The sequence below is a fragment of the Dipodomys spectabilis genome, unplaced genomic scaffold, assembly GCF_019054845.1.
Source record: "Dipodomys spectabilis isolate Male_0828 unplaced genomic scaffold, ASM1905484v1 ptg000051l, whole genome shotgun sequence".
Classification (NCBI taxonomy): Eukaryota; Metazoa; Chordata; class Mammalia; order Rodentia; family Heteromyidae; genus Dipodomys; species Dipodomys spectabilis.
The window spans coordinates 1831410-1855156 of record NW_024870728.1 but is presented as its reverse complement, the minus strand read 5'-3'; the positions used below and the strand labels follow the sequence as shown (position 1 = coordinate 1855156).

General features: G+C 38.7%; 1 protein-coding gene across 1 annotated transcript in view; it reads left to right on the top strand.

The window, feature by feature from the left end:
• Dis3l2 (DIS3 like 3'-5' exoribonuclease 2) overlaps window positions 1-23747 on the top strand; it is a 341977-nt gene that overhangs the window by 46845 nt on the left and 271385 nt on the right. The window contains exons 4-5 of the mRNA XM_042679162.1: window positions 2216-2269; window positions 9332-9433. Coding sequence (XP_042535096.1) covers window positions 2216-2269; window positions 9332-9433 — 156 coding nt within the window. The remainder of the gene's footprint in view (window positions 1-2215; window positions 2270-9331; window positions 9434-23747) is intronic.

Genomic DNA, 23747 nt, shown 5'->3' with positions numbered 1-23747 from the left:
CATAGTCTGTAATTAAAGGTATATTCAAAACAGAGTACATTCTCATTTCTGTACATCTTCAAGTCCTAACCATTCCCCAAACTGAAGGGATGATGGGAGAACATGTATCTTAACAAATGATACTAGATAAAATTTCCTGTAATCAGAAAACGAAGCTGTATAAAATGTAACATTGACTTTGATTTAGAGTGTTTTCTCTTGCTTAGACTATGAGCTATCCCTGAAGTGAATTTGCTTCAGCATTCTTTTTTTTTCCCCCTCTTTCTGGTGGTACTAGTTTTTAAATTCAGAGCCTCAAGTTGCTAGGCAAACACTGTTGCTTGAGCCACACCTCCCACTGTATTTTGCTTTAGTTATTTTTTGGAACACAGGTGCAGATGATGCCTAGTTTGTTGCTTGAGATGAAGTCTTGCTAATATTTTACTCCAGCTATCCTTGACTCAGTATCTTCCTGATCTCTGTTTCCACTTGTAGCTGTATGTACCATGTACCACAACAGCTGGCCTTGCTTTAGAGCTCTTAACAAGGATGTCTGGAGAGCTGGGCCAGTGTTATCTTCTGCCTTCTCCCACTGTTAACTCTGTAGCCTGATGGGGTAGAATGAATATTGGCCCTCTTGTCCACTCTTGTGAACACAGTGCCCTCCGTTGTCCTTTTATTCTCAGCTTACCTAGAAATCTTGCAGGCAAAAAAGGCTAGGCACCATCTTTGGAGCCTTTTTTTTTTGGGGGGGGGGGGTCCGATCGTGGGGCCTGAACTCTGGGCCTGGGTGCTGTCCCTCAGCTCTTCAGCTCAAGGCTAGCGCTCTACCACTTGAGCCACAGCACCACTTCCGGCTTTTTTTCTTTTTGCTTATGTGGTGCTGGGGAATCGAACCCAGGGCCTCATACATGCAAGGCAAGCACTCTACCACTGAGCCACCTTTCCAGCCCCTGGAGCCTTTTTTTTTTTTGTCCGTCGTGGGGGCTGAACTCTGAGCCTAGGCCCTGTCCCTCAGCTCTTCAGTTCAAGGCTAGTGCCCTACCATTTGAGCCACAGTGCCACTTCTGGCTTTTTTCTGCTTATGTAGTGCTGAGGAATCGAACCCAGGGCCTCATGCATGCAAAGCAAGCACTCTACCACTGAGCCACCTTCCCAGCCTTTTGGAGCCTTCCTTGATGTCCACTGAAAGTAAATTTTACTCTCACTTAGGCTATTTTATACCTTTTCCTTTACAAGGACAAAGATTAGTTCTCATTCTGCGCACAACTTTGTCATTTGTTGTAGTCTATATAGTATAAGATATTATATACATTTCTAATTTAAATGTGGTACACCAGTGAGAGAACCTATAGTCTCTTTAATTTTATGCCCTTTATGTATCTTTGAATCATTCATTTAGTGGGAAGTTATTTAAAACTCTTTCTCAGGTTATCCATCTAGTGTGGCTATTATGAAAACATCAATGTAAGTCCAAGGACTTGTGAGTATAGCTGGAACCTGGGGAGAGTGATGGCTTCCTGCAAAGGCTGAAATACTGAGCTGTTGTTATTGAAAAGTGTCCCTGCTTGCACCCCTGTGCACTAAAAGAAACGGACCCTGATTTGGCACTGGAATAATAGGAAGTTGAAGGCAAACTGGGTGGCCTGGCTGTTGGAGCCAGCATTCCTGTTTGCATTAAGAGCTGGTTATGGACCATTTTGAATTATTGACTCATTTGGCTCTGCAGAGGGGCATGAGTAAAATATATGCATCCAGTTCCTTGGGGCTGAGTGTCCAAGTTGGAAATCAGCTTGCATTACTTTGGATTGTTAGAGAAGAAGCACTTGTGCAAAAGTCTTAGAACTAGTAGAATACAAAAGGCTACCATTTAGTGAGGCATAATTCTCATATACTCTTGTTTTTAAAGTCAAGGCTTCAATTTGAAGACAAGCAGAGAGGGATCAGCATCTAAAAACCCCAGTTATCACTTTCCTGCTCTGTGACCAATCAGTTGTTTCTCACCTAAGCTTGTTCCCAGCAAGGTGTCAGTTTGAGCTTTCAGTTTTCCATACAATTTGCAGTTGCACATATCAACATAAATTGTGTTTTATGCAATGGTCAGTTCCCATGCAGCTAACTTGTTTTCTAGGTGAAATTATTTGATGAAAAATTTTTATTGGAGAATAACATGCATATGGAAAAATCATAAATGTATAGCTAGATTTTCACAGACTTTAATTATTTTGTTTTAAAGGGTGTACTGAGAATTAATCCAAAGAAGTTTCATGAGGCTTTCATTCCTTCCCTGGTAAGTTCAATAACTTTATTATAAACCTAAGTCACATTTAATTTTTTAGATGTGCTCTGAAACTGAAATCATATAATTTAACTAAAAAGCAGAATAGTAAAACAAATTTGAGGATGGGCAAAGATTTGTTTCAAATTTAAATAAACAGAATTTGCCTTTGGTTCACCACCCCTTCTCCACTCTTAAAATTCCATGCCAAATGAAAGAATGGCATTTGTTTCGAAGCTGCAGAGAGCAGCTGGACCCAGGCAGACTACCCGCCAGTTTGTGTAATTGGATGCTCTTGCTTTATAGCTTAAAAGGATTTATGGTGTTTTTTTTTTTCCACTGATTTAAGTTAATCTTTTCTAAACAAATATGCTATCTCCTTTCGATCTACTGCGTGAGCTAATCTGAACATGTGCCCAAAAATAACAAGCAGAGCTTTTTGTTGTTGTCCAGACTTTCTCACTTCACTTTGGTGCAGGTGATAGGACTTTGAGCAAGGCTCTTTACTGTTCGGTCTTTAGGCCTTTTGTGCATTCATGGCTTGTTTTAAGAGGTTCCTGACATGTACTTAGCTTCATGTCTCTGGAGAAGGCTTGCTTGGCCAAAGTTGGGAGAGCATTATTCTTAATTCTTCACATTTCCAGGTTGCTGCAAGTAGGTTAGTTATAGAATCATACATTTTTCATGGTAGGAAAGGCCAGACCGATAAACTTCTGTTTATACATGAGGGAATGGAATATATACATTTAAGTTAACATATTTCATTTTGTTAGATGACAAGCTTAGTGAGAATTTAAGTTGAGTCATGTTCATTGTAAGTGATATTATTATCATTCTTACAGTACTTGTAAGACCTGTTTTTAAGCTCTGTTCAGTCTCTTCCTCCTTGCCATCCAGAAGCCAAGGACTTATATTTACATCCAAATTCTTACCCATTGGTTTGGAAAAAGTGACTCACTGTATAATTCTGAATCATATTCTGCTCCTGAGCATAGTATTAGTATTCATCTTGGTACTTGAGTAGTAGAATCAAGGTTCAGATGGGAGGTAGTAACTTAGCCACAAGAACAATTCTTTCATATACTGGAAGTGCAGTAGATTCTAGAGTATGCTTATAAGGTAGAGATCATGTACAGAAATAATACACATCCATGAGCATTTCCTTCAAGGTGCATGTTGGAGACTGATAATAAATATCTAAATAAGTTCTGCCTAGCTAATATTTATCCAGATTGGAAAGGACTTTCTGAAGTGGTTTGGTGGGTTTAGGGGAGGGGTTGGTTAAATTAGGAGCACTTATATGTGAAAAACTTGGATTTTTAAGCATGAGAATCACATTTGTTGGAGTAAAGATTTTATCCCAAGAGGTACCTGTGAACTGAGCAGATTTTAAGCATTTCATCTCCTGTGTACATTGAGCTCATTGATTGGAGCAATAAGGGGAAAGACAACAATAAAAAAAATCTGTGGGTATGGTGGTGCATGCCTGTAGTACCAGTTGTTTGGAGCAGAGGTGAGAGGATTACAAGTTTAAAGTCAGCCTGGGCAAAAGTGTGGGACTCTTTTCTCGAAAATAAAAATAAAAGTACTGGTGGTGACATAGCTGAAAATTTAATCCCAAGTACCTCCCAGCCATTCCCTATAGAAAAGAATTTACTACTGGCTTTCTCCCTTTGCTGAGTTCACAGTCTGGAATTCATACTACTAAATTAAATCCCTGTTAGGTCAGCACCTAGAAGCATGAGGCCTAGGACAAAGTATCAAAGGAGATACACATGTATCAACTATTGAAAAGTTATAAATCAAACTAACAAACTATTAAGTATATTCCATGGCAAGTAATAATATTCCTTGCCAAACTTACCTCTGTGTACCAGTGTGTTCAAGTATAAATCTCAGATTTCTTAGAGCTCAATGGTGTGAATGAGGACAAGGTCCATCTCTGTCTTGCCCTTTCTCAAGCCTCCTCCTATCCCCTCATGGCTCCCTTGCATTGGGCAAGGTCTCTTGAATGCAAATGTGTGAGCATCTTATCCCATGTGTCTAAGCTCTGTCCATGCTATAGATACACCTGCCCTTTAGCCACCACTGAGCATGAGTGCTACCAAGATGCTCCAGCTGATTACTCCAAGGAATCATTTGGCTCTCAGAATTATTTGCCTGATGGGGAAGGGTATGGGCCCTAGTTACGTTTTTGCAAATTAAAATCATGTACTTTTACTTCTTCATGAATTATTCTGGCTTAATGTTACAGGACAGCTAGGAAGCAAAAGCAAAAATAAGTGATTTTTTTAAAAGTTCACAGTAGTCTCATTTTTGAAATTGTATTCTTGGCTTATCTTTAGTTTTTAAACAGATGTGGTAGACTGGCTTATTTCTATACCTGTTGATTGATTGATTGATTGTCATACTAGGGCTTGAATTTAGGGCTTTTTTTTTTTTTTTGTCATGGGGCCTGAATTCTGGGCCTGGGCGCTGTCCCTCAGCTCTTCAGCTCAAGGCTAGCGCTCTACCACTTGAGCCATAGCACCACTTCCAGCTTTTTTCTTTTTGCTTATGGGGTGCTGAGGAATCGAACCCAGGGCCTCATCCATGTGAGGCCAGCACTCTACAGACAGGCACTCTACTACTTGAGTCTTATCTCCAGCCCTTTTTGCTTAGCTGTTTTCAGGCATATTTTTACAGTTTTGGGCATGGGCTAGCCTATTAAGTGACTGGTTTCATAGGTGTATATCACCTCACCTAGCCTGTTTGTGGGAAAGGTCACACCAGCTTTTTGCCTGGGCTGTCCTCTAACTACAGTTTTCTCAGTCTTTACTTTCCAAGTAGATGGGATTACATCATACCTGTTCTCTTTTATTCTTTTCTCTGGCTCGGGATTCAGTAGTACTATTGTCTCTAAAGGACTAAAAATTCTAAACAGTTTAATTCTAAGTAGTTAATAATAGGCTACAAAAGCTCTTAAAAAGGTCTAGTTGAGGGGTGGTTATAAATAGACTAGGTTTGGAGATTGGAATAGTCCTGAATTTTTTTTTTTTTTTTTTTTGGTGTGTGTGTGTGTCAGTTTCAGTCTTTAGAGGCATTATAAAAAGGAATTGAAGAGACCAATATTAGAGGCAATAAATTTACATAGATCAACCCCAGAACTTGAAAGTCTAGATTTCTGAGTGGATATAGTTCAGTTCATGTCCATACTAAGAACAAACTATATCAACTGGAAAAAATGCCTACAGGTAGACTAGAAAAAAAGAGGTTAGATCAGGGCATGAATATTATTTGTATCTAGTTAAGCTGGGAGGATAAAGAAAGGGTTGATATTGATGTGGTGTAGTCTCTGATCTGACTAGAGGAAAAAGAAAAATTGCCTTACTTATAAAATGAAGATTGGATTAAATACTGCCCAGTGTTTCTCACAACTTCAAAAGACAAGATTTTTGAGGAAAAAAACAGAACTATGACTAAATTCTTTAGATATATTCCTCCTGTAAAAAAGGTTATGAATTCATATAATGTCATTTGCTATGCCAGAAAATCAGTATAGTAGGCTAAAAACAATTGATCTTCAATATAAAATAACTTCGTGTGTGTCTTGTCATGGAAGACACCCTTTATACAGCTGTGAAATTTATTTCTGCTCCAAAAGGGAGCTGTTCTATTGATAGAAGATGCTTTGGCTATCATGACTTTCTTAAATTGTCCTCCTTCATTTTCTTTCATAAGTATTTAGATTATTCCCAAATTTGTTTATATTTTCTTTATGTTCATTATCCCTTTCCTTTCTTTTTTTAAATATGTTTTTTATTGTAAAAACACTGTACAGAGGGGTTACAGTTACATGAGTAAGGTAATAAGTACACTTCCTACCGAGCATTGTTACTCCTCCTTTTGTTGTTGTTTTTTTTTAATTGTGAAAATACTGTACAGAGGGGTTACAATTATATGGGCAAGGTAATGAGTACATTTCTTATCAAGCATTATTGCCTCCTTCTTTGTTTCCCCTTCCCATCCCTTCCTTCCCGCCCCCCCCCCCCCCCCAAGTTGTATCCCTTTCTTTTCTACTTTCCCTTCCCTTTTCTTTTCCCCTCTTTTTCCCTTTTCCCTCTCTGCTCTCCTTTCCCTGCTTTCCTTCTTTTCTCTGTCCATTCTCCCATCTACCCTTCTGTTCTTGGTAGCCTACTTAAAAAGGAATAATTGAAATTTTAATATTGACCTGTTTGAAATTTAATATATTCGTATTTTTCCCCTTTTTTTTGAGGCATGGTCTGTTTGTAATCCAAGCTGACTTTGAATTTGAAATCTTCCTGCCTCTACCTCCCCAGTGCTGGGATTATAGGTGCGTGTCACCATACCCCACTGAAGTTTAGTATCTTTAAAAAAAGAGAGAGATTTGGCAATAATTACCGGCTTGTGGACCAATTAAGGAAGAACTGAGTAAAGATAGAATTAACTAGGGCTCTGTGAGTCAAACGAAGTTCAGCTTAGACTCCTTTCCTTATTTTTATTAGATAGAGAGATGGCATTACCATCGTTCTATCACTGAAATCTCTGAGTTGCCAAAGGGATGGTTACAGCTGCTATAGAACAGGCATTTCATTGTGTGTTTTGATACAGAAGAACAAGTTAAGATGACCTCCAAACAGTTCTCTCCATTGCAGAGAAGTCTTACCAGATCACGTTGCTTTATAAATTGCTGAAGGCAGAAACTCAGGGTGACAGGCCATACTTCAGTTGTTCAGTTGTTCACTATTTACCTCTCTCTCCCTCTCTCCCTCTCTGCCTCTCTCTCTCTCTCTCTCTCTTTCTCTCTCTCTGAGAAGCTCCTTGTGAGGTCAAATTCAGTAATTCTTTGTGGCTAACACAGTAGTTGATCCTCAGGGACTTAGGGTGGGGTCAGGTTTGGCAGTTTGTAGGACACAGCTGCCAGCCCATTGCTCGATTGGAACTCAACAGGAAATCTATTCTAAAAGTTCTTAAATGGTGTGTAATAGGAAACAATTAGCAAAACACCGAGGACTAAAATCTCATTTTTTTTCTTGATGATTTTGGTATGACACTTTTAATTAACTAGAGTTTCATAGCGATCACCTTTAGTCCTTTGATTGTTTAATCTTATCTATAGAGTATCTATATTAAAAAAATTGAGTAGTGACTTTTTAGACTCTTCTTTTGACACTTCCTGTAAGAAAAGTTTACATTTGACTTTTCTAGTACTCTATAGAAATGAGCTTCTGGGAGAATAAAAGAAAAGTACAGTTGGAAGCTGGTGGCTCATGCCTATAATTCTAGCTATTAAGGAGACTGAGATTTGAGGATCACAGTTCAAAGCCAGACTCTTATTTCCAGTTACCACCAAAAAAATGTCAGAAGTGGTCAGGTGTCTAAAGTAGTAAAGTGCTAGCCTTGAGCAGAAAAGCTCGAGGGACAGCACCCAGTCCCTGAGTTCAAGCCCCCAAACTGCCTCTCCCTTGCTCTCAAAAAAAGAAAGAAAGAAAGATAGAAAGAAAGGAATAAACAAAGAAAGAAAAGGAACTTGGTTGGTGAAACATTTTTTCTTGGCCTGACCTCTGAAAGTCTTCCTTCTCCTACCTTGCTTTCTATAGCTGTTGATAGTTTCTTTTGCTAAATGACTACACACCTTTATACTAATGAAAACTGAGAAGACTAGATTAGACTGAACTATGGGATATTGTCATGTCAATGAAAAAGCTAAAACCCTCAATTCACATCAGTCCTTCTGCCCCCCAACCAAAACAGAGAAAACCATGGTGCTGGGGCCACCGGGATGCCCCAGTCTTGATCAGTAACACACCAGAAGACAGAATCACAGAAAGCTTGTTCATGATCCTTCTTTATTTTATTTTATTTTGTAGAAAATATGACTTGTACAGAAAAGATGGTAAAACACCACAGCATCCTGCTAAAGCAATTTAAAAGAATTAAAGCACATTCATTTGTGCTTTACAGTCGAAAAGCAGCTTTTAACTAACACTCTTTTCCTTCTTAAGAGGTTTTGCAAAGTAATTTGGCTTATCAGGAAGACTAGTACCTATTAAGTTGAGACATGGATACCCGAGGAGAGTTTTATGGAGCACCACACTACTCAGAATAGGTAGTTGAGAATGTGAGGGGCCAGTGCCTTCTGGTCCTGGTATGGAGCTCACCCAGTTTACAAGTTACATGGGTGTTGCAATGCTTTATGATTCTCATGTAACTTCTCTTCCTGTTCTTTTTGCTTCTCCTTAAATGTGTATAAAAACAAGCAAATTGCTCCTTTTGCCTTTTCTAGTAGGCAGTATTATTCTGGGGTTCCTTCCTCTTAGAGAACTTGAGTCTTGAAGTTGGGTGCTGCACCTGCCCTCAGGGGGTTTCCCTGGGGATTATTTGTTGTTTCTTTTCTGTGCATTTGCATATCTCCTCTTTTTCACCTTTCCTTGACACTTTAAAGAAATATCTATAGTTTAAAAAAAGTATCTGCATGCCTTACTTTATTTAAAACAAAAAGGATAACAAGAACAACTCCTTTTTCATTTCAGTTTTGAAAGCGTAATTTTTGTTTGTTCTATGCATTTTGTGTTTTGTTTTTCTTTTTTGTTGGTTGTGGGGCTTGAACTCTGGACCTGGGTGCTGTCCCTCAGCTCTTCAGCTCAAGGCAAGTGCTCTACCACTTGAGCCACAGCCCATTTCTGGTTTTATGGTGATTAATTGGAGGTAAGAGTCTCAAGACTTTCTTGCCTGGGCTGGCTTTGAACCACAATCCTCAGATCTCAGCCTCCTTAGTAGCCAGGATTATAGGCATGAGCCACCGGCACCTGGCTCATTTTGTATTTTGATTGATATTTTTGTTTTATTTTTGTCTTGCATCTAGTTGATTATTTTTGTGAGTTTTTGTTGTTATGTACTCATTACCACATCTTTTTGTTTGAAAGATGTTTTAGTTAAATTTATAGTCATATACTTAGAATTCCTGTTAAGAAAGTGCACAGATGGGTATCTAAACAATTTAAACCAAGGAAGTAAGTTTTGGTTTGAGGCCTCACTAAGATGACTATTTCCTTATTTTTCTCTCCAATCTAGGATGGTGATCGAGACATTTTTATTGATGGGGTTGTTGCTCGTAATAGAGCCTTAAATGGGGACGTGGTGGTTGTAAAACTGCTTCCCGAAGAGCAGTGGAAGGTGAGTTAAATATCCCTTTCTTAATTTGTTTCTTCTTTGTAATCTTTCTTTCTCCCAATTATGTAAGAATGAGGCATTGTAAACTAGAGGATAATTTGTAAGCCCTACAGGTGAGGTTGAGTGCCTGTGAACCAGGATACTGCATGGTGGGTACTTAAAGGTACCTGCTGGGAAGACATTGGATAATTTGACTTGTTTTTCTCTGACCATTCTGTTTTCTTTGACACATGCCTTATATTTTTTTCGGTGTTCTTTTGGATAAAAATAAAGCTTGCCAATATAGTCAAACTTGAGTTGTATTATTTTTCCACACCCTGTGCTGAGAAATCTGGCCAGTCAAAGCCATAGGGATGGTGACATTCTTCAGACATTCTCCTGCCTGTACTGGAAAACATGGCAACACATGCTTGGCCTAGTGTGGTGATTGGTATCCTTTGGCTCATAAAAATAGCATGTATGTATTTTTATAAAATAAGAATTAGTGGCAAAAGAAAGTGTTTTTTTTTTTTATGTTAGTTTTGGGGCTTGAACTCAGGGTCTGGGCAGTATAGCTGAACTTTTGTGCTCAAGGCTAGCGCTCTGCCATTTGAGCCACAACTTGCCATCTGGCCTTTTGGTGATCAATTGGAGATAAGAATTTCATGGACTTCCCTGGGCTGGCTTTGAACTGCAATCCTTAGATCTCACCCTCTTAAGTATGTAGGATTACAGGTATGAACCACCTGTGCCTGGATAGAAAATGTATGTCATGAAAGAATGTTCTGGAATTTAGTCTTCATGTGTGTATATCAATTGAAAATGATGATGTGATTTTAATTTTGACTTATTTCAAATAACAATGAAGGTCAGGCTTTAAGTTTCTCTGAATAATTTAATTTCTTTGAATTGCTGCCTTATACTTGTATGTCCAAGTCTGAATTTGTCTTTATATCATTTGTTTCATTTGGCTCAGTTTATTGGTATTTAACAATTTGGTGTCCTTTCAGTGCGAGGTACAGTGATTAGTAATGTGGGCTTGTAGGTGAGGCTACTGGGGTTTGAATCTCATCTCTGCCATTCATCTGTGTAACTTTTGGTGAATTATCATATCTCTTTTCCTCAAATGCATCCATAAAGTCAGAATAAGCCTAGTACCTACTCCGTAGATTTTTCATGACAAATAAATGAAAAAATAATAGCATGGCACCTGCAAACCTTAGAATCATGGAAACTCAAGACTGTTCATTCTTATAGCTGATTTTTCCAGAAAAGATGTAATGTGAGGACTAGAATCTTATCTCAGAGCTTTGGCGAAGAACAAATTGAATTCTTTTTTTTTTTTAATCTGATAGAGCTAGAAGAATTGATTAGAACTCTGTGAGGTACAACAGAGTACAAGGATTTTCATAACGGTCAGAATAGACATAGTACTTGCCTTCATGGAGTTTATAGTCTAATGGAGAGTGGAGACAGGGCTGCATATATGTTAAGCACATTTAGGCACACTTAATTTTAGTACTGTAAGGCAAGTGCAATGTTTTTTATGAGTGAATTTTCCTAGGTATCATTTGGGTTTAAGTTTTTACATGAATTTTTTTTTTTTTTTTTTTTTTTTGTCGGTCGTGGGGCTTGAACTCTGGGCCTGGGTGCTGTCCCTCAGCTCTTCAGCTCAAGGCGAGCACTCTACCACTTGAGCTACAGCGCCACTTCCGGTTTTCTGGTGGTTTATTGGAGATAGGAGTCTCACGGTCTTTCCTGCCCGGGCTGGCTTTGAACCGCGATCCTCAGATCTCAGCCTCCTGAGTAGCTAGGATTACAGGCGTGAGCCACCAGTGCCCGGCTTTTACATGAATTTTTGAGAGAACAAGCACTCAAGCCATAACAGTGCATTTAGGTATGAATGAAGTGTCTACTGGTAGAACAGCAGAAATGGAGAGAGTATGGCAGAACACTAATTGGAATGCTGCATGAGTGGATGAGGTTGTTTGGCCAACCAAGGCCAACTTGCTGGACTGTGGCCCCCGCCAGAAAAAGGATTAAAAAAAAAAAAAAAGAGCCGGTGCCAGTGGCTAACGCCTGTAGCCCTACCTACTCAGGAGGCTGAGATCTGAGCATCATGGTTCAACACCAGCCTGGGCAGGAAAGTCCCTGAGACTCTTATCTCCGGTTAACCATCAGAAATTAGACCTCTGGGTCTAATTTGTCATTGTTGCTCAAGTGGTAGAGCACTAGCCTTGAGCTGAAAAGTTCAGGGACAGTGTGCAGGCCCAGATTTCAAGCCCCACGACTGAAGGGAAATAAAATATCTATCTATCTATCTATCTATCTATCTATCTGTCTGTCTGTCTGTCTGTCTGTCTGTCTGTCTGTCTGTCTGTCTATAAGAAAGAATAAATAGATTTGTTGCATTATTTCCCTTGTTCCTCACCTGCTTTGTTGATAGGGCCAGCAAGTATATTCTTCCTATCTAGAAAGATGGGATAGGTGGTTGATCAAAGCTTGGAGCTGGTTTGGGGGTGAAGGTATTTGTTTTGTTGAGGTCTAGAAGGACAGGTTTGGGACTGCGCTATTATTGCTTCATCCTTAGTGCCTTAGCTTTTTGGTACAAAAATCTGTACGTTCTATAAAACTCAGTCCAAAAAGTTCTTTTCTCCCAGAGGTCTAATTTTATGAATTCCTAGGTCATGGGAGATACCTAAGCATTCCCCAAATCAGTATATTCAGATTGTTTTGCTGTTTCACAGGTATTATGCTAAAGTGGAAGAGATTAAACCAGTCCAGTAGGGACAGTTACACATTGGTATGGACTGTTAGGTGGGCCATAAAGTGCTGGTTCTGTCCAGCAGATATTGTGATGATCAAGACTTGCTTATGCAGTGATGCTTCATATTCCATATTTAATGTTTCATACCACCCTAGGCTAAAGAGTAACTTTTACTCTTCAATAGACATAAAAATCAAAAGACAGGCCACAAATGAGGAGAAAATATTTGGAAAACACTTATCTAATCAAAGACTTTTATCTAAAACAATGTAATAGTAACTCAATTACAAAATTCATTAGATCTGAATTCTTCATTAAAGGAGATAAATGTTGGCAAATGAACAAGAAAAGATTCTTAGTATAATTAGTCATTAAGGGTATGTAAATTGGAAGCATGAGATACCAATGCAGATCCACTAGAACAGCTGATGTTAAAAAGACTGACAATAGGGGCTGGGGATGTGGCTTAATGGTAGAGTGCTTGCCTTGAATGCATGAGCTCAAGTGGTAGAGTGCTAATCTTGAGAAAAATGAAGCTTATAGACAGTGCCCAGGAAAAAGATGGCCAATAACCAGTGTTGGCAAGGAAATGGAATAGCTAGAACTGCTGACACAGTCACTTTGGAAAAAAGTCTAGCCATTTTTTAAAAAGTGAGGCATATACCTAACATGATACAGTCACTAATTCTTGGCTCTTTACCTTAGTGAAATGAAAGCATTTGTCTACATAAAGTCTTACACATAAATTTTCATTCAACCATATTTGTAATAGCCCCAAAATGGAACCAATCCAAAATCTCCATCAGTATGTGAATGGCTAATCCAACTTCAGTGTATTCATTCAGTGGAATAAACTCAGCAATAAAAAATGTGAATGACTGATACATGCCACAACATACGTGAATCTCAAATTAAATTATGACGGGTAAAAGAAGGTAGGCAGAAATTAATACACTCAGTGCAATTCTATTTCTATGAAACTCTAGAAAAATGCGAACTAAATAATAGTAACAAAGGAAGATTGGTGGTGGCCTAAGTGGCAGTTGGAGAGATGGATTACTTAGAGGATCTAAATAAACCTTTTGGAGTAATAGATAGGTTCATTATTTTGATGGGATTGTTTTATACTATATTTGCATATCAGGACTTCTCACTTTAAACTTAGTTTTTGGTATTGGTATGAGGGTATGAACAAGACCTTCTACTCTTCCTTAGCTTTTCTGTTTATGGCTATTCTACCTTTAGCTATACATCTAGTCTAGATTTCTTTGCAGGTAATTTGGAGGTAGAGTCTCAGACTTTTCTGCCTGACCTGGCTTCAAAACATGATTCTCTGTCTCACCCTCCTGAATGGCTAGAAGTACAGGCATGAGTCACGGGTACCCAGCTTTCTTAAATATTTGCAGTTTATTTTGTATTAGTTTTACTTCAAAAGAGCTATAAAAATACTGAAAACAAACAAATGGATAAAGATATTTGTATCAGTGTGTGGAGTTCCAAAGAGAGATGGGACAGAAGCTTCTCAGAAATTTGCCTTTGGGAGTCATCACCACGAGTGTGGTATATATCTTTATATGGATGAGATTACCCAAAGCTGTAGCCAAAGGAGGGAAGAAGGACAATACTAAGTTTGTGGGTAAGCCAGTTTTAGAGGTGAGGTGAATGTAGAGAGGCCTGTGCTTCTGCTGTATGGGGTACAGACCATGATGGCCTAGGGAAGTGGATACTGCAATCTAAGGGTATAGGGGGCAAACGTACAGTGGAATGGGGTCAACAAACTCAAAAGTTTTATAGTGTAGTCCGTGTGACCTGCTTAAATAGAGAGAGCATCTTTTTTGTTGTTTGTTTATTTAGTTAATTATATTTTTGTGCTGGTCCTGGCTCTGTCCTTGAGCTTCTTTGTGCAAGGCTAGTGATCTATTACTTGAGCCACAGTTCTACTTCTGTTTTTTTTTTCCCCCTTTGGTGGCTAATTGCTGATAAGAGTCTTATGGACTCTCCTACACTGGCTGGCTTCAAACTGTAGTACTCATATCTCAGCCTCCTGATTAGCTAGATATGATCCATTGGCATCTGGTTTACTGTTACTTATTTTTGAAACAGTTTTATGTAACCCAGGCTGACCTAGAACATGCTTTGTAGACCAAGCTGGCGTGAACTCATGAACTCCTTCTGCCTTCACTTTCAAGTGCTAGGATTACAGGCATGTGCTACCATGCCTGGTGTAGGGGGTGCTTTTTGTATAAATTCTTTGCTTCTTCAGATCTGTTTTTGCTGACAGGCCAAAGGAAGTTTAATGGAAAGAGTTAGCATGCCTGTAGCCCATAAACAAGAAAGAAGAGGGTGATAGTGGATTTGTCCTTGGGAGTAATAGTAGGAACTTAGTCCAAAGAGGGTAGAGCTAAAGGCTTTCAGTGAAAGAGCCAATTTGCTGCTATCTATAACATAATATTTCTGTGAAAACTAGTGTTCCTGTCAGTGGCAACCTCTTAAAAGGCAAAAATCCTCTGGGTTGGTCCAGTTTGATATCTTGTGGGGAGGAATATTCCAGGGACTATTCTTAAGGTCAAAAAGAAAGGTTGGGGTCCCTGAGTCTTGGCTGCTGGGTGTTGGCTTCACACATGGAGTTAGAGCTCAAGTGTAGGAAAGTCTCTGTCTCACAGGGGCCAAAGTTTTATAAATTAGCATTAGTCAGAGGCTTGGGGGTCTCTCTTGGCTTTACAGGCTGTCACCTTCATCTGTCAACCACGTACCTTGTCAAGAGGTATAGCAGTCACTGTCCTGTGTGGGAGTGGGTGGCCTTGGACTGTGGGAGCAGGTGGGCATAGAGAACTAGAGGGACTCAGCAGGCAGGCTAAATAGCATTCAGGAGTCTGAAGAGGAGATGGAACTTAGGCGGAGGTTTGCAAAGCTGGGAGCTGCTATTTCTTGTCTTAGAGAAAGATGGGTATGAGGATGCCATTCTTTAGAACCATTCAAGTCTTTAATCTGCAAATTATCCACCTTGGATTTTGATAATATACAAATTCTCATTTAGTAAGTGCCTGAAATTGTGCATTTCTTAACAAGTTCCCAAGTAATGGTAGTTCTACTGATTTGGGGACCATACTTCGAATAACAAAGGCTTATTTTGTGCGGCAGGAGGGAGTAAAAGAAGAGTTAGGAATCTGGGAATTGCTGGCTTCTGGATCTGAGCTCTGATTGGTAGGAAGATAGTTAAGGGAAAAATGTCTCCCTAAATATTGTGCTCTTTATTGCTAACACCTTACTAAGCAGAGATTGGCATGGACGCATACAAAAGGCCCCTTTCCCCTTTGGTTGTTGGGGAGGAGGCACCACTGCCTTGGCACAGGCCTGAGCCTTTACCTCTCAGAAGATTTGAGATGTACATTACCTGTTTTTTTTTTTTTTTTTTAAATTTTACTTTTTATTCTATGTAGTATCCTAAAGGTCTTTACAGTGGCTGTTTGACAATAGCTTTTTTTTTTTTTTTTAAAAATTAAAGCCAGCCCTATTAGGTATGTTTCTTAGACCTCATTAATTAAGAATATTTTCATAGCTTCCTATTTTGAAGGAGTGGGGACTTGTTAGCTTTAGCCCACCTGTTACAGTTGTTGGCGATAGGGTCAAACTAGAGAGAAGGGACTAATTCTTACTTGATGTGCAGAATGTACATATCTCAAAGCAGACTGGCAATTATCTTATAAGTTTGTTTATACAAAGGCAAAGTGTTATCAAAGGAATCTGTAGTCAATGATGTGAGCAAAAGTGAGTTAATTGGATTATTCATTTTCTTTCTGCTTGTTTTACTTACCCCTCTTGGGTATGTAAACTAAAGGGCTTTTGAGGCTTTAGTATAACAACAGTTCTTTTAGTTATAATAGTAAATAGTCAATTTATTTCACAGCATGTTTTTTTTTGTAAAACAGTTGGTATGAAAGTATCAAGCTGTGAGGCAATAGAAAATAATTTGCTCTTATGTAACAGTGCTAATTTCAGAATTCTTCCACATTTTTTTGTGAGTGTGTATGTAAAGGATAGTTGAGGGGCAAATGATAGTTTTCCTCACTTTACCAGTTGGGAATAAGATACTTTGAGGTACGTGACTTGTTTCAAGATTTTTGGCAAGTGCAGGGGTAGAATCCAGATCTCTTCACTTTAGCTTAATGTTCTTTCCCCCTGGTTTTCACATGGAAACTATGTCCCCAAATGGCTTGGAAATTCTGATCTTGATTCTTCCTGGAGCAGAACTGGGCACCTAGTAGTTTCTCATCTTCCATTCATCTTGCTTTGTGATAGATCCTGGAGATAAGAACAGAACAGAATGGGTCCCAGGCTTTGCCCTTAAGGAGCTTGTGGGCTGGTTGGAAGAGAATGGAAACTATTACAGTAGGGTTTACAGGATGGAAACAGAGTACACATGTTACATGAGCAGCAGACAGAGAATTGGGGAAGGTGATATAGAGAAGGTTACATTTTAACTAAGGTTTGAAGAATAGAAGAGAGGAGAGTGGTTTTGTTTTGTTTTAGGATGTGAACGATTTGGATTGGAAATGATTTAGTAAGAGGTTATGAAAATGTCAGATTTCAAGGAGGAACATATGGATTGAGCTTTCTCCTTATGTTGTACCATTGGCTTAATGCTCTGTATCCTCTACTAAGTCTCCTAGACATGGGGTTCCCACCCTTTCAGAGTTTGCTGCTTACATAACAATGTGTATTATGTTTCCATCCTGTAAAGGCTACTGTAAAACTTTCCATTATCTTCCAACTAGCCTTCAAAGTCCTTTACTGCATGGAGACTAGCATCCTTGAATCCATTGTGTAGAGGCTTTTGGAATGTTGCTATATACTTTGAAACTCTTCTATTTGCCATTTGCTTGATCTGTACCCTTCTTCTTCTTCCATAGTTTGTTTCCCTGTCATTTGCTCTTTTTTCTTTAGAGTTCATTCCCCATAGGGTTATATGGATAGCCATGTCATTCATCTTCTTGACCACAAGTTAATCCTCTTATTTTCCTTTCCTTTATATTCCAATGCAGTATAATACTAATAAATATCTGTAAACCCTATGGGTACTGGTGATAATGAACATTTTGATGCTTATTCTGTAGCACATACTTTATTTGGTACGGCATACCATTCTTTAGTGTGATGTTATCCCTGTCCTAGTTTTGTGAATGAGGGAACTGGTGCTTAACTCAAACCAACAGAGCTGTATTTCTATATTAGATTTCTATATCTTGATTTCATGATCTCACTGATATTTGTAATTTTGGAGATATCAAGGAGAGAGTATTTGGTGTGTACAAGGACATTGTCTGGTATAAAAATTAGCATAAATTTAGAAAGTAGCAACATATATTTAGCTTTAGGTAGTACCTTAAGTTGCTCTCCTGGGTAAAGAAGATGACTATATCAGTTGAAATAGCCTAAGGCCTACTTACTAGTGTTAGAAAACAAAACAGTTACAGAAAAATTACTCAGAATTCTAGTGGTTCTGTCTGAAGATTGGGGAGGCATGATAGCATCTGGGCATTATGGAGACAAGTGTTGGGAATGAACCAGAGTCTTATTAGGCATCTTCTTTAGACAGTGGGTCAAATGCTGAGAGAGAAGACTCGACTATGAAAACTGGATCGAGAGCTACAGCTTGGTGGCCAGGGCAGAGTCAAAGGCATGATAGACCTAGATGTTATCCTGGATCAATGGCAGCAGATTCCCAATTGATATGGCACAGATATTCAGGAAGAACATAGATGGTTGTCAGGTAGAGGTGTGTCCCTTTGGGGCTTTGAGATAGGGTTCCAATTCCAGAGATGGGAGACTGTCTTACTATAGAATGGTAGACACAGATAGGATTTGATCTTTAGAGTTGGGAGAATTGGCTAGAGTCATTCAGGGGGCAAGAACAAAAGCAGAAAATGGCCCTTGAGAGGCAGAATTCTGGGCTTTTTTGTTGTATTTTAGGAGACTTGGGTACAATACATCTCTGATGTCTTAGCTCTGGAGGTAGGTTGAAAGCTAGGCACTTCCATGGCTTGACTGGGAACTGGGGTAAGTAGCTTAGTTAATGTAGCCCTAATGATTGGTCCAAAGAAAGTTAGCATAAAGGATGTTGACAAGAGGGTTGAGAGCAGATTCAATCAGGTAAAACAATGAAACAGGTTCTCCCTGGTAAAAGAGATGATTTCAAGAGATGATTACTTATTGGAACTTAGCCTCTATATTCTTTTGCCTAATATTAGAAAGTGTACTAAGCCAGGCTGGAATCTACTTGATGAGTTGATATCTTCTGGGAACCTGTATTGCTAGGGATGCATATGTATGCTTGTTGAGTGCCTACGTAAGTGGGAAGAAATTAGTCAAGCATTGTGTTATCTGAATTGTGTTATCTCTCAAGACAGTATTAGTTAACTTAGAGCATAAGAGAAAGTCTCTATGCATGATTTAAGGAGACTAGGTAGTCAAGAATATTTATTGTGTATTTCCTAGGGTGTCTATTGTACAGTTATAGTTACTAAATCATCATTTTTATACAGAGACAATAATCTTTCAACATGGGAATAACAAAAATATAGATGAATATTTTGGAAGAGATTGGCACAAAAAGGAGGAAATAACTTGAGTTTGAAAGAATAAAGAAAGTGCTGATAGAAATGCTACTCTTGTTCTAAATTAAACAAAGAAAATCAAAGTTCACATTCAATCCCTAATTTTCAGTGGCTGTTCCAAACCTTATGGCTACATAAAATTGGCCTAGTGAATCAATTCTTTTGACAATCAACTTTTAAGTGTTTTAAGGTTTTGTCTTTCAAGTTCTTCTTTAAATATGCACCCATCATACTAGATTATGTTTAATCCAATCTCTTATATAACCACTATCATCTTGGATTGTTCTCAATTCCAGTGGAATTAGAATTTCTTGGAACTATTTGCTTTCTTGGCCTACATGGCGGCCCGGCAAGGATTTAGAAGGTATTTAAGGGTGCAGAGCGAGGTTTTGGGAGCCTCCACCCAGAGTACTATGGTAGGTAAGGTATATCTACTACCATGATCAGATTTTACCAAGATTGTTATATATACAAGCCTATTTTTAACAGTCATCTTTTTTTGCTCATGATTGCCAGCTCTGAGCTCAAATACTTCCAGCTCTTTTCTGCTGTAAACTTGCCTTCAGATCTCTGTAATTAAAACTGAAATATCAAATAAAAAGATGTATCATTTAAAAATGGAAAAGCTTATTTGTGCTGGGAAACTCCCAATTAGTCTTTTAAGATTATTGCTAGAAAATGAATTTCCTTCCTCCTTAACTTCATGGAGATGGCTTGGTGGACTTTATAATCATTGAAATGAATAAGTTAGATATCTAAAGCAGTGATGGCATATAAATGCTCCAGAAATGTTAAATATCCCTCTTCTTGGAAATCATGACTGCAAGTCATATTTTGGCAAAGATCACATAAAGACACAAATTTATTATTCCTAACTCTTGAGTTTACCACTGATAATATCTACTCACAGAAGATGTAAAATGCTGGTGTTTCATCGTCTCTCTTTGAGTCATCTGAATGCTACACAGTTATGTGGTAGGAAAGCTTCTGCTGTGAGATGATGACATGATTAATTTCTTGCTTATACTTCTTACCCAACAAGGTGACTTAGGGGCTTTTATTTTCAAGATATTTACTCCAGAGCCCATGCTGGATAGAACAGGTGTCATTAGAAGTAGCCCTTTTTACTGTGGCAGAAGGAAACAGCCAGAGAGAACACCATTTAAAGTACTCAGTCCCAAGCTGGGTACTGGTGGCTCATGCTTGTAATTCTTGCTATTCAGAAGGCTGAGATCTGAAGATGACTGTTCAAAGCCAGCACAGGCAGAAGAGTTTGAGAGATTATCTCCAGTTAATCCGCAAAAGTACCAGATTAGAGGTATGGTTCAAGTGCTAGAGCACCAGCTATGAGAGAAAAAGCTGGGTCAGAGCTTGAGGTCCTTGAATCAAGCTGTTACTGGCATGCTATGTGCCTCTGCATGTGTGCATGCGCACTTACACATTCTCCTCCCTTCCCTCCTCTTACACGCAAATGCCCAGTACAGAAATGGCGGAGTAACTGCTGTTCATTGGCCAGAATGAGTTATGTGGCTCTACCTAACCACAGCCGTGCAGACATACTAAATGTTAGTCTTCAAGTAGGGGTAGCAAGACTTATCTGGTAAATGACACTAATGACCACCATACTGGATGAATTAGATTAATTTTATGGGGGTATTCTTGATTAAAAATCTGATGACATAATCCAGTAGTCACAGAAAGAGTTTCTGCATTGCTTATTGCAAATTTGTTTCCACAAAAGAAAAACCTTCAAAACCCAGAAGTACCTGAAAATATCCTAGATGTTCCTCCAGATTATCCTCCATTATGCAATTCGTTGTTTTAAAGTATATTTTGAATATGAAGTAATTTGCTGTTTTTTAAATTAATGGTATAGTGGTGCAGTTTGTATAAATGAAAAGCAAGGACATGTGCCTTAAGGAAATATACTGGCATTTATTTGGTAATATTTATATATATCAAGAGTTTATTGTTAATAGTAACAATGTGGGGCTGGGGATGTGCTGAAGGGTAGAGCACTGCATAGCAGATATGAAGGTCTCAGTTCAAACCCCAGTGCAATGTTTTCTTTTTACCAGAATTTGGTTTTGTTTACTGTAATTTGAGCTTAGTTTGTCCAAACTATTTTCCTTGTACATTTTAATGGAACAGAATATTTATAAATAAAGGTCATACTGCTTTAGGAGTTCTGGCAATATCATGTACAAGTCAGAAATATTATGCATAAAGGAGGCCTGATAAAACATGATAGACTTGGAAAACCAAATATACAGTACTATTTTGGAACTTAAAAATGCAAGATACCAATAGAAAGTAATAAGAGAGGTGGCTACAATGTAGATAGAAAAAGAGGGGAATAATATCATGTCACAAAATACCTCACACCCCCAAATGTCTTATTATATAAGAGTAAACATGTTAAGTGATCATGTAGGCATGAAAAGGAGGGATAACATTATGTATGAAAATATCCCAGGGTAGGGGATATTTTCTGCAAGGTTTGGACTGTGAGCGGTAGTTTGACAATTCTATTCTAGAGACATAACTAGACCTCATGAAGGTGCTTGCATCTGCCTTGTCAAGGCCTGGGCCCTAGACACAGATATCTTATTCTTATCTCTAAACAACATTCAGACTATAAGAAATGTCTTGATCTTTTTGAAGCCATCTCAGTATATTAACCTGCATATCTTGAGTCTTGGAAATTTTAAATCAGAAAACATTAAGGAGTTCTATTTTTAGAAATTGTTTGATTGGATTTTGTATTTTCTTTTCTGAGTTTTCGCTTTCATGATATGAGAATATTTACTTTAAAGTCTATTAAGAATTCTGAATGTATTTATCATAGTTGTGGATAAGTTTTTGACCATATTAAAATAGATCTTGCAGATGGAAGTCTAAGTACTGTTTTTTTGGAGGCAGAGGATTTCGAATGCAGAACATGTTTGTCCACCGTAACTCTGAAGTGGCTCTCACCTTAATACTGCTTGTTCCAGCTTCTTCAGTTCCTTGTGTCCCTGGAATCTACCTTTCTTCTACAAGCCATTCATTTGGATAGCATGAACCAATGTTTGCAGTCAATAGAAAGAATCTAAGTAGCTCTTTTTAAGACAAATGGAGGTCATTTATGTCTCTAGAAAAATTGTTAGAATACAGGATATACTAGAGGAGGATAGTAGTCATCAGTTTAAACATTAGTGCTTGAGGAAAGTTGACCAAGGTACATTCAAAGGAATGAGTGAGTGTACAGCTACAAATAGGAAGTGGGTCAAGAACAAAGTGAATCAAGAACAAAGGAAATTTCTAGCAAGTTGGAACAGAGAGAATGAGAGTGAATGAGAAAAATGGTTTAGAATACAGGCAGTCAGCAGAGAAGGCTGGTGCATCCTTGTGACTCCTCAGTTGAACTTGTATTGAGTGTTTCATGGGGGTCAGGACTGTCAGGCCTGTAGAGGGCCAGTGATGCTTCCTGGAAAGAATTTTTGGGAAGAAATGGAACATGATCAGAAATGTAAGTGTTAAAGATGAAGGAAAGAAAAGAGAAGACTTGATGAAAGCAGGACTCTAAACTACTCTAAATGCAGACTTTAAGAAATCCACCTGATTTGAGATTATGAGTAGTGGCTGGAAAAATCCTTCTCAGCTTTGTTGGGGCTCTTTCTCAATGGCAAAAGCACAGCCTTGAAAAACCTGTGTCAGTCTATTTAGTACTGTCATCAAAAATCTCTGAGATTGGGTAATCTATAAAGAACAGACAGTTATTCAGTAATAGTTCTGAGGCTACAAAGCCAGCGATCAGGGCACTTGTTGGGTGAAGCTACATTCTCTGGATACCATGTGTTCTCATATGACAGGCAGGGAGGGAGGAACCTAAGACCTAATCACCTCTTCAAGGCCCTACTTCCTAATACCATCACATTGATAGTACCTGACTTTTGACTTGTTCAATTCTACCACCCAGTTGGTCTGGCCAAACACCAAAATGAACTGGATATTGTCACAGCTGTTGGTGTATGTTTGTTTTCTTTTCCTGGAACTACTTGGCAGAGTGAGTTCTCACTTTAATTCTCTTCGATGATATATCTTCATTTGGTAAGCACAATAGCCATGGGACCGTTGGGATTAGATCTAGAGGTTGAGTGATGGAAACCTGAATATATTGGCTTTGTGCCTTTTGCTGGTCCTAATGGGCAGTTTTGGGTGTGGTGTTTCCTTTGGAGTAATCTGGGCACTTTCAGCTCAAAGTGTTCATGTGCCAGCAGCACTGCAGATTCTCAGGCTCTTATCTCATGACTTATTGCATGATCTGTATGAGCATTAGATTTTGAGAAGCATTGATGTGGATGTGTAAAGAAGTGACTCTTACTGGGTGCTGGTGGCTCACCCCAGTAATCCTAGCTATTCAGGAGGCTCTTATCTCCAGTTAACCACCAAAAACCTGGAAATGGAGCTGTAGCTTAAGAGGTTGAACACTAGCTTTGAGCAAAAAAAATTCAGTGACTGCCTAGACCTTTAGTTCAAGCCCTAGGACTGGTATGCACACACGTGCGAGCGCATGTGTGCACGCACGCACACACACGTCATTTTTGTTTGGTTTTAGAATAAATGACCTAGGCACTCTTAAGAAAGGAGGTGCATATATATGACATAATTGTAGCTGGTCCTCAAAGGGAGTCATTAGTGCACTGGTTCTTGTTTGGGCTTCAAGGATTTGAAGTAGTCATGGTGAGCTCCTTCTTTATACTTTGGACCTTCCCTTCTGTCTCCCACTTCACCTCTTTACTGGCTTCTCTAGTTAGCTCTAGCAAAAGAAAGGTAGCTTTCAGCCAATAATTAATTATTTTTATTCTAGTAACTACTTTGTAATCTGGCTCTTTGCTATTTGTCAAGGATCATTTTAGCTGAGTTGAAACAATCATGTTATTTCCACTTTAAAAGGCTTCATTTTCACTCATTT